Below are 11,844 nucleotides of genomic sequence, written 5' to 3' on the forward strand. Positions count from 1 at the left end.
AAAAAAAAAGGTCAGTGACTTACAACTGATGAACTCTGTTGCAACAAGATTTCTAAACAGACTTCAAAAGCTGTATTTAAAGAACCTCATCCATGTAGTTTTTGGCTCTAATTCACGGGAGCTGAGCCCAGAAATCAGCATTATCATCATCTAGTCTAAACCCCATACAGAATCATACAAGGCATAGAATCTTCTCTAACAGTATCTGCCATGAACACATTAATTTTATATAATTCGCCCCAGCTTTTCTTTCTGAGTCTGGCACAACAACTGTGAGATCTGGAGGACCCACAGCACCCTTAGGTAACATCAGGACTCAGTGATTTGCAAACTCATGGAAGGACATCTCATGCCTATGAATTAAGTGCCTCTTTGGCTATTGTACCTAAGCTTCTAACAAAAGCCTTACAGGTTTGAGGGGCTTAGTTTCATTTGCTCCTCACTATCATGATACGGTCTTAGCAGAGAGAGATGACAACACGGACTGAGGACTTTGGGTAGGAACTGTCTACCTGTGTGGAGCAGAGCACAGTGAGGCGATGCTGGCTGCAGCCAGTCCGTACATATTTCAGAGAAACAGCTCCCTTGACGATGTGAATCACACACAGCCTTTTGCACAAGCTTTACAAAAACTCTTTTGGCTCTCTGAGCTCATTCCCATTCCAAGATCAGGAAAATCTTGTGGACTGCCTCATCTGTTTCCCCCTGTTGTGCCAGCGCAGGGCACCAATGTCACATCAGTCTCAGCCCATCCTCAGCCATTCCAGTGCTGGGTCAGGTAACTGTGTTACCATGTGTCACATCCTGGGCTGGGGAACTTTTCGTTGGATGAAAGCTGAAAATAGTCTTTCAGATACTTAAGGTAGGCCACATGTTAGCCTAGTTACTTAACAATTTAAATTTTAGAAAACCAGTATGTGTTGAATAATAGCTCAGCATATTGCATTACGCAACATTTTTATTGAGATAACTCATGACTTTTCTTTAAACTGTTATCCTGAATTTGTTTTGAGTTCGTTGAAAACTAGTGTCTTCCTAAAGTAGATCTCAAAGTCTTCCTTTCTCCTTTCCATTCTTCTCTATGTTGTATACAGTTTCCCACAGCTGAAAATACAAGATGCAAAAAGCAGAACTGTTGCAGAATTTTCTTTTGACTGGCCTCTTTTCTTTTTCAAGGCACAAGGAACTTGTGCTGCTTTGGGCAACTTTTTTTGAAAAAAAAAAAAAAAAAATTAAGATTTTAAACATACCGAAGGATGCATGTTGCACCTTTTATCTAGCGACAATTTGGCATGTATATTAGTTTTAGGTCCCTGCTGGTGCTGTAGTCTATGGGCACACTGAAACACACATGAACCATGTCATTTATTGCAGACAACACAAACAGAACCTGTGAGATATACAGCTATAGCTATTTGGATATTCAGATAGATATATTGATATTTGTGTATAGGCAGTGCATTTGTAGGAATCTATAATTACATTCCCTTTTGCTTACTGGCAGCAGCTCAACCTCCCATAAGAACGACATTTTTCCTACACCATGTGAACAAAGCAGCCAGCAGCAAGGGCAGGCAGGCCCTTTCCCCCAGGGCAGTGCCGATTTCCTACGCCCATGCCACCCTCTCACCCACCGCGCCCCGGTGACTCGCCCGGTCTCACCGCTCCCGTTGGCCTCGCCGAGGGTCGAGGGCGACAGGAACAAGTCCCTTCCCAACAATGTGCTGCAAGTCGTCGAGCAGGCGGCTGGGCACTTTCAGGCCAGCGTCCAGCTTCTCCTTATTGGCCTTCGTGAGTCTCTTGATCCTCACCAGGAGGTCGGGGCGGTTGTGGCGAAAGTGGGGGTTCCAGAAGTGGTGCCGGGGCCCATCGGGGCTGTCGGGACTGTCCCCCGCCGCGGCCGGCCCCAGCCTGGGCCCCAGCCTGTGCCCCAGCGCGGGACCAGCCGGCCCCATCGTCAGCTTGTGGAACCCGTACAGGTTAAGCTGGCGGATGATGCTGCCGAAGTTCTTGGTTTTGAAGACCTCCACCTCCCCGGCTGCGCCGGGCCCCCCGCCCAGCAGCTCCCGCTCGAAGAGCGCCTGGTCGATGAACAGCCCCTCGCCGCGGGCATCCCAGCGCACGGAGCGGACGCGAGGGTTATTCACCAGCAGCCACAGCTTGGCGGGAAAGGTGCAGGGCCGGGAGGCAGCGGGAAAGAGGCAAGGCCAGAAGGCTGTGGAGCCGGAGCGGAAGCCAGCGGGCAGCAGCGGCTCCGCCATCGCGCCTGTCGGCAACTGTCGCGACACGCGAGGGCGGGCGCCCAACGCCCCGGCAACGACAACGGCCGCCGCGCGAGGGCGGCTCCACCACCACCGCGCCCCGGCACGCGCCGGGTGCACCATGGCTGCTCGTGCCGGCGCCGGCCCAGCCCCGCCGGGCCCCTCGGCCTCGCGTCCGGCAGTCCCAGGTGCCCTCAGTGCCCTCGGTCCCCTCAGCCCCACGCATCACCCCAGTGCCCCTCGTCAGTGCCCTCAGTGTCCCCATCCCACCGCCCAGTGCCCCCAGTGTCACCAAAATGTCGGGAAGAATAAAACTCTCTAACACTAATTTCAGTATTAGAAGGCAGGCATTACTTTTTTTCAGCAAGAATCACTCCTAACACATGCACTCGACGTTTCAAAGCTTCATTTATCTAGGTAAACCATATATACATTCATCTAAATTCCCGGAATTCTCCTCCCCCGTCTCAGGAATCATTTACATAGATAAAGCTGTACGCCTTAATAATTGGGCATGCCTCATACAGTTTGGGGAATGGTCTCAAGAGGGTCTCTGGTGGTCATTTGGGGAATAGCCCCCACCTCACTTTATCCTTTCACGGTCACAAGTCGCCCGAGAACATGACTCCAGAGTTGGTTCATGTCCTGCTGGCTTGGTTGAACAATTTGTCTCCTGGATCAGGAAACTTTTTTACGGTTTATGAAACTTCAACCAATGGGTCTCAGTTTCTCTTGTTTCAGTTGAGATACTGCAAACAATATGCCTTTTGAGTATTTATGTCATCAGTTCCCTGCAGTCCTCTCAGTGCCCTCAGGCCACACCCCAGTGCCCTCAGCCCCTCCCTGGTCCCCTCAGCCCTTGCCAACCATCAGTGTCCCCAGCCCTCACCTCAATCCCTTCAGTCCTCCCTTCTGCCCCTGCCATCCCACAGCTCCCAGCCTCCAACATCCCCCTGAGCTACCTCTCAGCCTCCTCAGGCACCCACTGGCCCCTCAGCCTCACCGACCGTTCAGCAGCTCCCTCGTCCCTTCAGTCCCAGCGTCCCTGGGGAGGATGGTGCCCTGGTGCCACTAGCAGCTCCCACTGCTTGCATGAGGGGATGGGGGGCACCAGCAGCAAGGGGGTCAGACCTAATGGGACCTGCAGAAAAACTGCCTGGCAGCCCCCGTGTCAGTGAGAGGGCATCCCTGCCCAGCTATGGGCACAGCAGGCCAGCTGTGCTCACTCTGGTGAGGCGCTGGGCACTGTGTGGGTCAATGGTAGCACAGCTCATTGACCACTCCTCAGGCGCAAAGGTCACCTATGCCAGGTGCATCAGAGCATTACCTCTGTCTTGAAGCAGTGCTGGTCAATGACTGCAGATCCTCATTACGGCAGGAAAAAAAAATCAGCAAGGAATCTTCTGTGGCAGAACAAAGGGAATAGGAGTGAGGTGGTCACCCTAAAACAGGTTAAGGGACTTTCATAAAGGCCTCAAAGACATTTATGCTCTTGACTCAGAATGCAAAAGGGGAGTGGTGAAACATAAATCAGAAGCTGGTTTCAATGTCCAGGGCAGAGTTATCTTAAAAAAATGCAACATAATTGCTGGAATGCTGTATGGATGAGTAATTGCCTCTGTTACCATGGACTTGCTAGGTGCTGCATATTTATCTATCATAAATTACTCTGGAGCCATAATTATGAAATTATAAAGAAAGGCTGTTTTAATGGAATTGCTGTGGGTTTGATAATCAGAACCTGCTTTTATGCCTCGATCTTTCAGAAGATCTTCTTAAATGGTTTTGGTTTGTTTTGTGGTTGTGTTTTTTGTGTTTTCTTTGTTTTTTTCTTGTTGTTGTTTTGGGTTTGTTGTTGGAGGGTTTTTTCTTATTTGGTTTTGTTTGGTTGGTTGGGTTTTTATTGTTATATAGGGCATTCTGTGTTTTTGTTTTTGTTGTTTTGGGGGTTTTTTGTTTGGCTGGGTTTTTTGTTTGCTTGGGGTTTGCTGGGTTTTTGGTGGTGGTGGTTTGTTTGGGTTTTTTTGCATGCATGCTGACTAATTTGGGGATTGAAGGTAAATTCCTTCTATAATATGGGGTATGGAAGAGACTGGCCTTCAGTTAGCAATATGTCAGTGAGACACAGCTGAGCCATTCATCAAAAGACAACAGCCCTGTAATATGTGAGCGATCTCTGGCTGAAATTCAGTAGAACCAAATTAGCCCAGATTGACAAGAAGGTACTGAAGAGTGAAGAGTTTAATCCTCTGGTACAGTATTGCATGGACTTTGGGATCACTCTCATTGCAAGTAGTTTGTGTTTCCAGCAGAAGAGGTCTATTTGCAAAATGCACATGTGGTGGGGACAGCACGTCCACTGTCACCTGCAAATATTGTGGCTGACTGCTCCATTTAACCTTAGCTATGGATACTTGTAGGGGCTGTGGGATTAAAGCTTACAGAAGAATATCTATCAAACAGTCTGCTTGGGCTAGCACTTTTGCTTTTGCCGTGAAAAAAATGATTATTCCCTGGATTCACAGCAGGAAAATCAGACAAACCTGCATAAACACTGCTGACTGCTGCTCCCTGCCTGGTTCCAGCCAGAGAGGGTGGAGGTTGGATGAACTCACAGACGGATGTTGGGCCAAGTGCGTGTGATGCTTTTGCCTGCAGATGTGGAGCAGGAGGTACAGTGGCTCTGCAGCTGGTGGGAGCAAAGCAGAGCAGCAGCCAGCACCAGTTCCAGCAGTGAAATTTTACTAAGAAAATTGCTCTGAGTTTACAAACAGGTGGTCTGGCACAGGGCCAGTGCAGAAATGCAGCTTTGCTGTCTTTCCTCTAAGCCACATCACGCACTGGCTTGCAATTTAGAGCCCCATTGATGATCTCAGGGAAAAGTTCGTCAGGGAAAAGGGTTCAACTTGCTTTGTAAGAAACAGGCCTAACAAACTGTCAGAGGTCTCAAAACACTATTTCGTCATGCTGGAGTTCTTACACATGAGGGGTCTTTTATCTTTAACAAAATATTCACTTAAACAAAATAAGCAGACCAAGCATGCTCAGTCTGCTCAGGCCCACGGTGACATCTTCAAAGGCACTGAGGTGTCCATTATAATCAGCTGGAAGCAACGTCTGAGACTTTTTCTAAGCTCTAATCAAAAATCCCTGATTTGCAAACTATCTCGAGCAAATTGCTGCTTACTCAGGCAAATGCTTGAAAACTGCACATTACTATGGTATAGCTACCGTTCAGATTTATCTGTGTAGGTCATTTATCACCTCAAATAGCTGCAGAATCAGAACAGATGTCTGGAATGCTAAAGTCAGGTTAATTTTACTTATATTGTAGTTTACAGCCTTTCAACAGTTCTTTCTTCTCATGTGCCCTGCTGCCCCTTCTTTGTCATTTCACAAGCAAAATCAGAGTCACTAGTCTAGTGGCAGAAGCTACTAGACTAAAACCTAAAACCAAGCTTTTTGTCATAATGAGTAGTAAGCCATAGCTGTGCCATCCTTCAGATTCTTCTATAAGACAGAGATGATTGCATTTTCTTATTTATTAAGGCCGTTAAGATGAATACAGGAAGGGGTGGAAGCACTCAGATGTTATGATGAGGCTTCACATGACAAATATATTTTCTTGCTGCTGCACCAGTCTACAATTCAGAAGTCTGAAAACATCTGAAAACCCCCCACTTCCATGAAGAACTTCCAATCTGAAAGTCTTTGTGGCTATCCACCTCTGCTCTACATGAGATAAAAACTCATAAAGATATGATAGCAACAAACTTTAAGAGGTCATGATAATGCCTACAGGAATGAGATCTAGTTACTGAGATTCATTTTGAAAAACAAAAGCCACAACAAGCATTGTATGTCTAGAACAGCTCATGTTTGGTCTCATGTTCACCCACCTCACTGACAATATTTCTAATTACTTTCTATACGTGCATCAATTTCAGTTTTTTTTTTTCACAGTCTTAGATTCCAGCAGTTTGTTTTATTTTAAAATGTCAGCTATTCTAATACCCTGTAAAGACACAAATCTGAAAGAACTGTTGCTTTTGAGAAAGCCAGTAAAGGTATGAACGCAGACATCACCTGTGCAACTTAATAGAGCCTATCTACAAATAGCAGAGGCAGAGAGAATTACTTCAGGGCTAAAAGCACTATCCTTCCGGACCAGTTTGGACTTTGCCAGCAGCACAGTGCATCCCAAGGCACCGCCGTGCTCTGCTGCCCTCCCAGCTCAGCGGTCCACCCGGCAGCCTCAGAGCAAAACAAACGCAGTTCTGTTCATACAGCTACACGCTCGCTTCCATGACCTCCTTCCCTTTCCGCTTGGTTATTCCGTCTTTCCCGTATGTCTCCACAGGAAGAAATCAATACCTGGTCTTTCAGGTGAGGGGGAAAGACCTCTTCTGACCACCCCTGGCTGAAGTTTCAAACTCAGGAACGGGAAGGAGAAACGACCCTGACACTCCAGTCTTGTACTTTCCCCAATGGAGCAGTTTCCGACAGCGGAGCGGCGCCTTTCCGCCGGGCTCGCCCGTACTCAGGCCAGCCATGCCGGGACAGGACCTGGCAGCGCCGCGCTCCCCGCCTAACTCTCCTCTGCAGTCCCAGATGGCTCCTCGCCACCGCTTTAGCGCCGTCACATTCCCACGGCCCCCCGCGGAGCCCGGCGTGCCCGAGGAGAGCCCCCGCTCCAGGGGCCGGACTGACCCCGAGGGGGCCGGGGCTGCCGCTCCGAGCCCGGCGCTGCCCGGGGTGGTGCCGCGCCGAAGGACAGCGCACACCGGGAGAGTCGCGGCCCATTCACCCGGCCGCCGGCGGGGGGAAGGCGAGGGAAGGCGGCGGGAGCCTCTGGCACCGTGCCAGGGCTGCGAGCGGCGCTGGCAGCCCGGCGAGACACGGCGCCCCTTCCCCGCCGAGCCGTCAGCGAGGAGAAGTGCCCGGTGCCCTCCGGGACCAGCTGCTTCCCGGCCGGAAAAGCCGAGGAGCTGCGGTGCTTACCCGCGTGTCGCGGGCACGCCCTGCTCTCTCCTCTCCAGCTTCAGGGCTCTCTGGCCGGGGCTGGAGACCTGCAGCACTGCCGGCAGCCCCTCCCTGGCGAGGAGCATCCTCACCATTCAACGCTGCGGCGTCCTCTGTCCTCCCCGTCAGCGTCGCTCCGCCCTGGGAAGGCAGCGGAGCTCGCGTGGCGGGGAGGCGGTGATGCCGTAACACCCTCCCTTCGTCCCTCCATCTCTCCCTGCTGAGTGCCCGCGGCCGGTGGGGATGGACCGTGCGCGGGCTTAAGGGCATCCCTCTGTTGGGACGGGAAGGCGAGGTTCGTGGCAGCGATGTGTGGAGGAGGAGGTTCGCAAACCCCTTGAGAGTTTGGCTTCTCCCTCCGTGGCGTTTCCCCTTCCGCTTTGTTTTCGAAGAGCGTAAGGGTGTAACTGTGATATCCAGCAGTGGGTGTCGCTATTTTGCTACAGAAGTTTTCCCTGGATTATTTGCTTGTTGTTGGAGTTGGGTCGTGCTCCCCCCGTCACGGTAAAAGTTTAAAAAAAACCCCCAAAACCAAACCAAACCCTGCCGGTTACTTTGGTATGTATGCCTCTGTGTTAAAAAGACACTGAGAAGGTTAATTAATCAGTATTTGAGAAGTGCTCTTGTGTTTTAAAGGTACCATGTGACGTTTAAACTGGCCTCTGCTCATTCTGTTCCCAGACTTTTTTGTAGGATGTATGCCAGTGCTCTCTGGACCCAAATGGTGACTTGGGCTATACTGTCTAGCTTTCTGGAAAGAAAGCAGATTCACCCACACTGACTGTGTTCAAAGGACTGAATGGTTGTACAAAGAGAGGATTTCCCAGCTACACTGAGCCAGCTACGTGAATTGGTGATTACAAAAAACCAACTTAGCATGTGAGAAGTGCTGTAACATAGGTTTGAATTTCAGACTCTTTTACAGTTGGGCTGCTAATACTAATACTGTAAGGCATTTTAAATCAATAAATACTCTTTAACAGGAAAAAGATAGAAAAGCTTAGTTATGGTAAATTATTCAGCATAGATATTGTTAGATATTCTGGCAAGTTTGTCAGCAGAACCATCCCAAAACAAGACATTTTCTCGTCTACCTCTAATGCAGCTGATGTAGTAGAAGCACGGATTTGGATTTGCCAGAAAGTGGATGGAGGTAGAGTGTACAGGTAGAATTATGCTTCCCACACAAAATGGATCATCTACCAGAGTTTCACAGAAAGAGAAAGGTATCATTTACGTGGTGATGATTAGGGCTGTTCCATTTTTAACATGCTTCTCTCTTGCACATTTGCTATGTTAATTTTTGCATCTTTTGATTTTGGCTGTTTGGCTTTCTTGGGTGAAACCGGAGGAAGGAGGGAAGTCTAAATTTTTCTTCGGCATCAGAAACTGTTGAAGACCAGGGAAATAAATGGATAAAGTGATTGCTACCACTCTGAGCAACAGCCATCTTGTCACTCACATGGGCCAGTAAATTCAATGCCTGTGTTGCAATGACACAGTGTGTGACCCTAACTTCAATGTGTTGTTATAGCAACTTCTGCTGCTGCTTCTGACATCTTTCAATATTGGTGGAAGATGATACAAACTAAAACTGTGGCTTCTGCAAAGGACTGGTTATCAAACCCTTCTTCTGAAGTACCTACTAAAGGGTATTCACAATACTAATACTACCGGTAGCTCTCTTAAATTGTGCTTTAACTCAAATATTGTCAATACAGTTCTGCTAGTAATACTTCATGAAAGAAGATAAAAAAACCTGAGCACTCCTGTGCTTTAAGCAGGCTAACAGGGCTTGCTAACCAACAAATGTCTCCAGCAGTGGAGACAGTAATACAGACCACTTTTAGCAGCAGTCCGAGCAAAGGTGGCTATAAACCAGAACTCTGACAAGCCTCCATCTATTAGTGTGACTACACTGTGGATAAAGGTAATATCCAGCTGCAGAAAAAAAGGAGCTTGAGACAGCAATTGTTTTATACCTCTTCTATCTAGATTTCTGAATGTATGTCTGTGTTATTAACAACTAGTTTACTAAATAAATACTGACCTACTATGTCTGCTCTCAACTCAGATAATGAAAACAGCAGCAGGCCTTGTGCACAATTTGACTGTGGAAAATGCCTACACACAGAGTTATTCTTACTAGAACAGTTCTGTTTATAAAATGTTTAGAATAAACTGTCTGCAGTAGCACATTTTGGTCAAGGAGGGATTTTGTTTTTTGAACAGAAAAGTCCTACATGTTCCCTTAATTCACGTATTGGGGAAGTACATGTACAATGAGATTCAGCAAAATTTTTAAAGAGATCAGCAGAACCAAGTAAGAATAAAAACGCTCTCTAGCATACTGCTAACAGAGCCAAAAATGGATCAAGGTTTCTTCCTTGCTTTGGTTAGACGCCTTTGGGGAAAAATAACTGGCTTATATTTCATGTGGCTTTGAGCATAGACCTTGATATGCACACTGGATTGCTACAGGCTGTATGCAATTTTACATAATAGAAGTCAATGCTTTAGGTAAGTCAAATTAAATACACTTAAATAATTTCTATGTAGAATTTATCTTACTTATTTGCTATCATTAACATCGTGCAGAAAATTACCTTACAGAAGTAATAAAAGTAAATGTCATTTATTATCCTTTTTACCCTCATGTTTTCTTACAGTACCCAGTGTTTTAAAATTTCTTCTACATTTTAGCTGTATTTCATTCTTTGAGGTCTGAGTTTAGTACTGTGGGATGCTGACCTGAACTTTCATTGGTTAACTAATTAAACCTGTTCAATTAATATCAACAGCAACAGAGGCTGAATTCTGCAGGGTCTTCCTGCTAACAGTGTCAGTAGAAAAGAGCTGAGCAATGTAGGCTGTTGGCTGTATCCAGAGTTGGTTGGTGTGAGATCCCTCTACAGGTTGTTTTCCTGTGCACCTATGCTAGAGAAAGACCTATTTAGTCTCAGCAAGGCACCCACTAGAAAACAAAGACTCAGTCTCAATTAGCAGACCAATTAGGAGTATTCTGTAAACATAGAATAGGATCGGAGAGCACTATTAGGGAGTGATTTGATTGTATTGGATTTGACAATGATGAAGATGATAAGGTTGGGTGCCTGTGGGCAAAGACCAGAGGGAAGGTCAGCAGGGTGGATGTTGTGTTGGTGGTCTGTTACAAACCACCCAACTATGAACAGATAGGTGAGGCACTCTACAAACAGCTGGGAGAAGTCTCACATTCACTTCTGAGCAACTTCAACTTGCCAGATGTTTGCTGGAAATACAACACAGCAGAGAGGAAGAAGTTCAGGAGGTTCCAGGAGTGTGTGGAACTCAACTTGCTAAGACAACTGGTGAAAGAGCCCACCAGAGGAGGTGCCCTGCCAGACCTACTGTTTGTGAATGGGCTGGTTTTGGCTGCAGTAGAGTTAACTTTCTTCACAGAGGCTGTGTGGACTGTGTTTTGGCTGAACACAGGGTTGATAATATAGAGATGTTTTTGTTGTTGCTGAGCAGTGCTTGTGCAGAGCCAAAGCCAAACTCAAAGCCAAAGCCTGTTCTGCTTTCCCTGCTCCCACACTGGTGAGGAAGTTGGGGGTGCAGGGAAGGTTGGGAGGAGACACAGCCAGGACAGATGACCCAAATTGACCAAAGGGATATTCCAGACCATAGGGCATCATGCTTACTATATAAAGTGAGGGGAAGAGGGAGGAGTGATGGTGGTTGTGTTCCCAGGTCACCATTATATGTGATGGTGCACTGCTCTCTCGGAGATGAGTAAACACCTGCCTGCCCATGGGAAGCAGTGAATGGATTCCTTGCATTGCTTTGCTTGTGTGTGCAGCTTTTACTTTCCCTATGAAACTGTCTTTATCTCAACCCATGAGTTTTCTGGCCTTTACCCTTCTGATTCTCTTCCTGATTCTTCTGGTGGAGGAGTGAGTGAGTGGCTCCATGGGGGTTGGTGGCTGGCTGGGGTTAAACCACAACAGTGAACAAAGGACTAATGGGTGTGGCCGTCTTGGGCAGAGTGACCACAAAAGGTTAGTTTTCAATACTGGGTGAAGTAAGGAGACACACCAGCAGCCACTTCCAGTGGGCAGACTTTGGCTGTTTAGGACATTGATTGACAGAGTCCCTTGGGAGTCAGTCGTGAAGGGCAAAGGAGTCTAGGAAGGCTCAATGTTGTTTAAGAAGGAATGATTATATTTTCAGGAGCAGGCTGCCCCCACCTGTAGAAAGACAAGTCATGGCGGAAAAAGACTGGCCTGATTAAACAGAGAACTCAGGCTGGAATTTAGGGCAAAAAAGAGAATCTATTGTCTCTGAAAGGAGGGCCAGGTAACTTGGGAGGACTATAAGAATGTTGCAAGATCATGTAGGGAGAAAATTAGGAGGGCCAAAGCCAAACTAGACCTTGATTTCGCCACTGCAGTTAAAGACAACAAGTTTGTATAAATACACTGGCAGGAAAAGGAGGGTCAAGGAGTGTCTCCATCATCTGTTGAATGCAGAGGGCAGTGTAGTGACGGGGGGATGAGGAAAAGGCTGAGGTACTTAATGC

At 47.5% G+C, this 11,844-nt stretch overlaps 2 protein-coding genes across 3 annotated transcripts; one reads left to right on the forward strand and one right to left on the reverse strand.

Moving 5' to 3' along the window:
* Positions 1-916: 916 nt before the first annotated feature.
* LOC116780812 (heat shock factor protein 5-like) lies at positions 917-2,320 on the reverse strand. 2 transcript variants are annotated; one of them, XM_032676153.1, is made up of 3 exons: positions 1,663-2,317; positions 1,251-1,340; positions 917-1,104 (listed from the first exon to the last, which is right to left on the reverse strand). In XM_032676153.1, the coding sequence occupies exons 1-2, from the start codon at positions 2,259-2,261 to the stop codon at positions 1,277-1,279; spliced, it is 663 nt and encodes a 220-aa protein (XP_032532044.1). In that variant the 5' UTR covers positions 2,262-2,317; the 3' UTR covers positions 917-1,104; positions 1,251-1,276. The 2 variants fall into 2 exon arrangements, with proteins under 2 accessions (XP_032532044.1, XP_032532045.1); XM_032676154.1 differs by lacking the exon at positions 1,251-1,340 and having other exon boundaries at positions 1,663-2,320.
* A 221-nt stretch (positions 2,321-2,541) lies between these two features.
* Positions 2,542-9,760, forward strand: LOC116780813 (translation initiation factor IF-2). Its single transcript, XM_032676156.1, has 2 exons — positions 2,542-3,491; positions 6,622-9,760. Exon 2 carries the CDS (start codon positions 6,813-6,815, stop codon positions 7,470-7,472), a length of 660 nt encoding a protein of 219 aa, XP_032532047.1. The 5' UTR covers positions 2,542-3,491; positions 6,622-6,812; the 3' UTR covers positions 7,473-9,760.
* The last annotated feature ends 2,084 nt before the right edge of the window (positions 9,761-11,844 follow it).

The sequence above is a fragment of the Chiroxiphia lanceolata genome, chromosome Z, assembly GCF_009829145.1.
Source record: "Chiroxiphia lanceolata isolate bChiLan1 chromosome Z, bChiLan1.pri, whole genome shotgun sequence".
Lineage (NCBI taxonomy): Eukaryota > Metazoa > Chordata > Aves > Passeriformes > Pipridae > Chiroxiphia > Chiroxiphia lanceolata.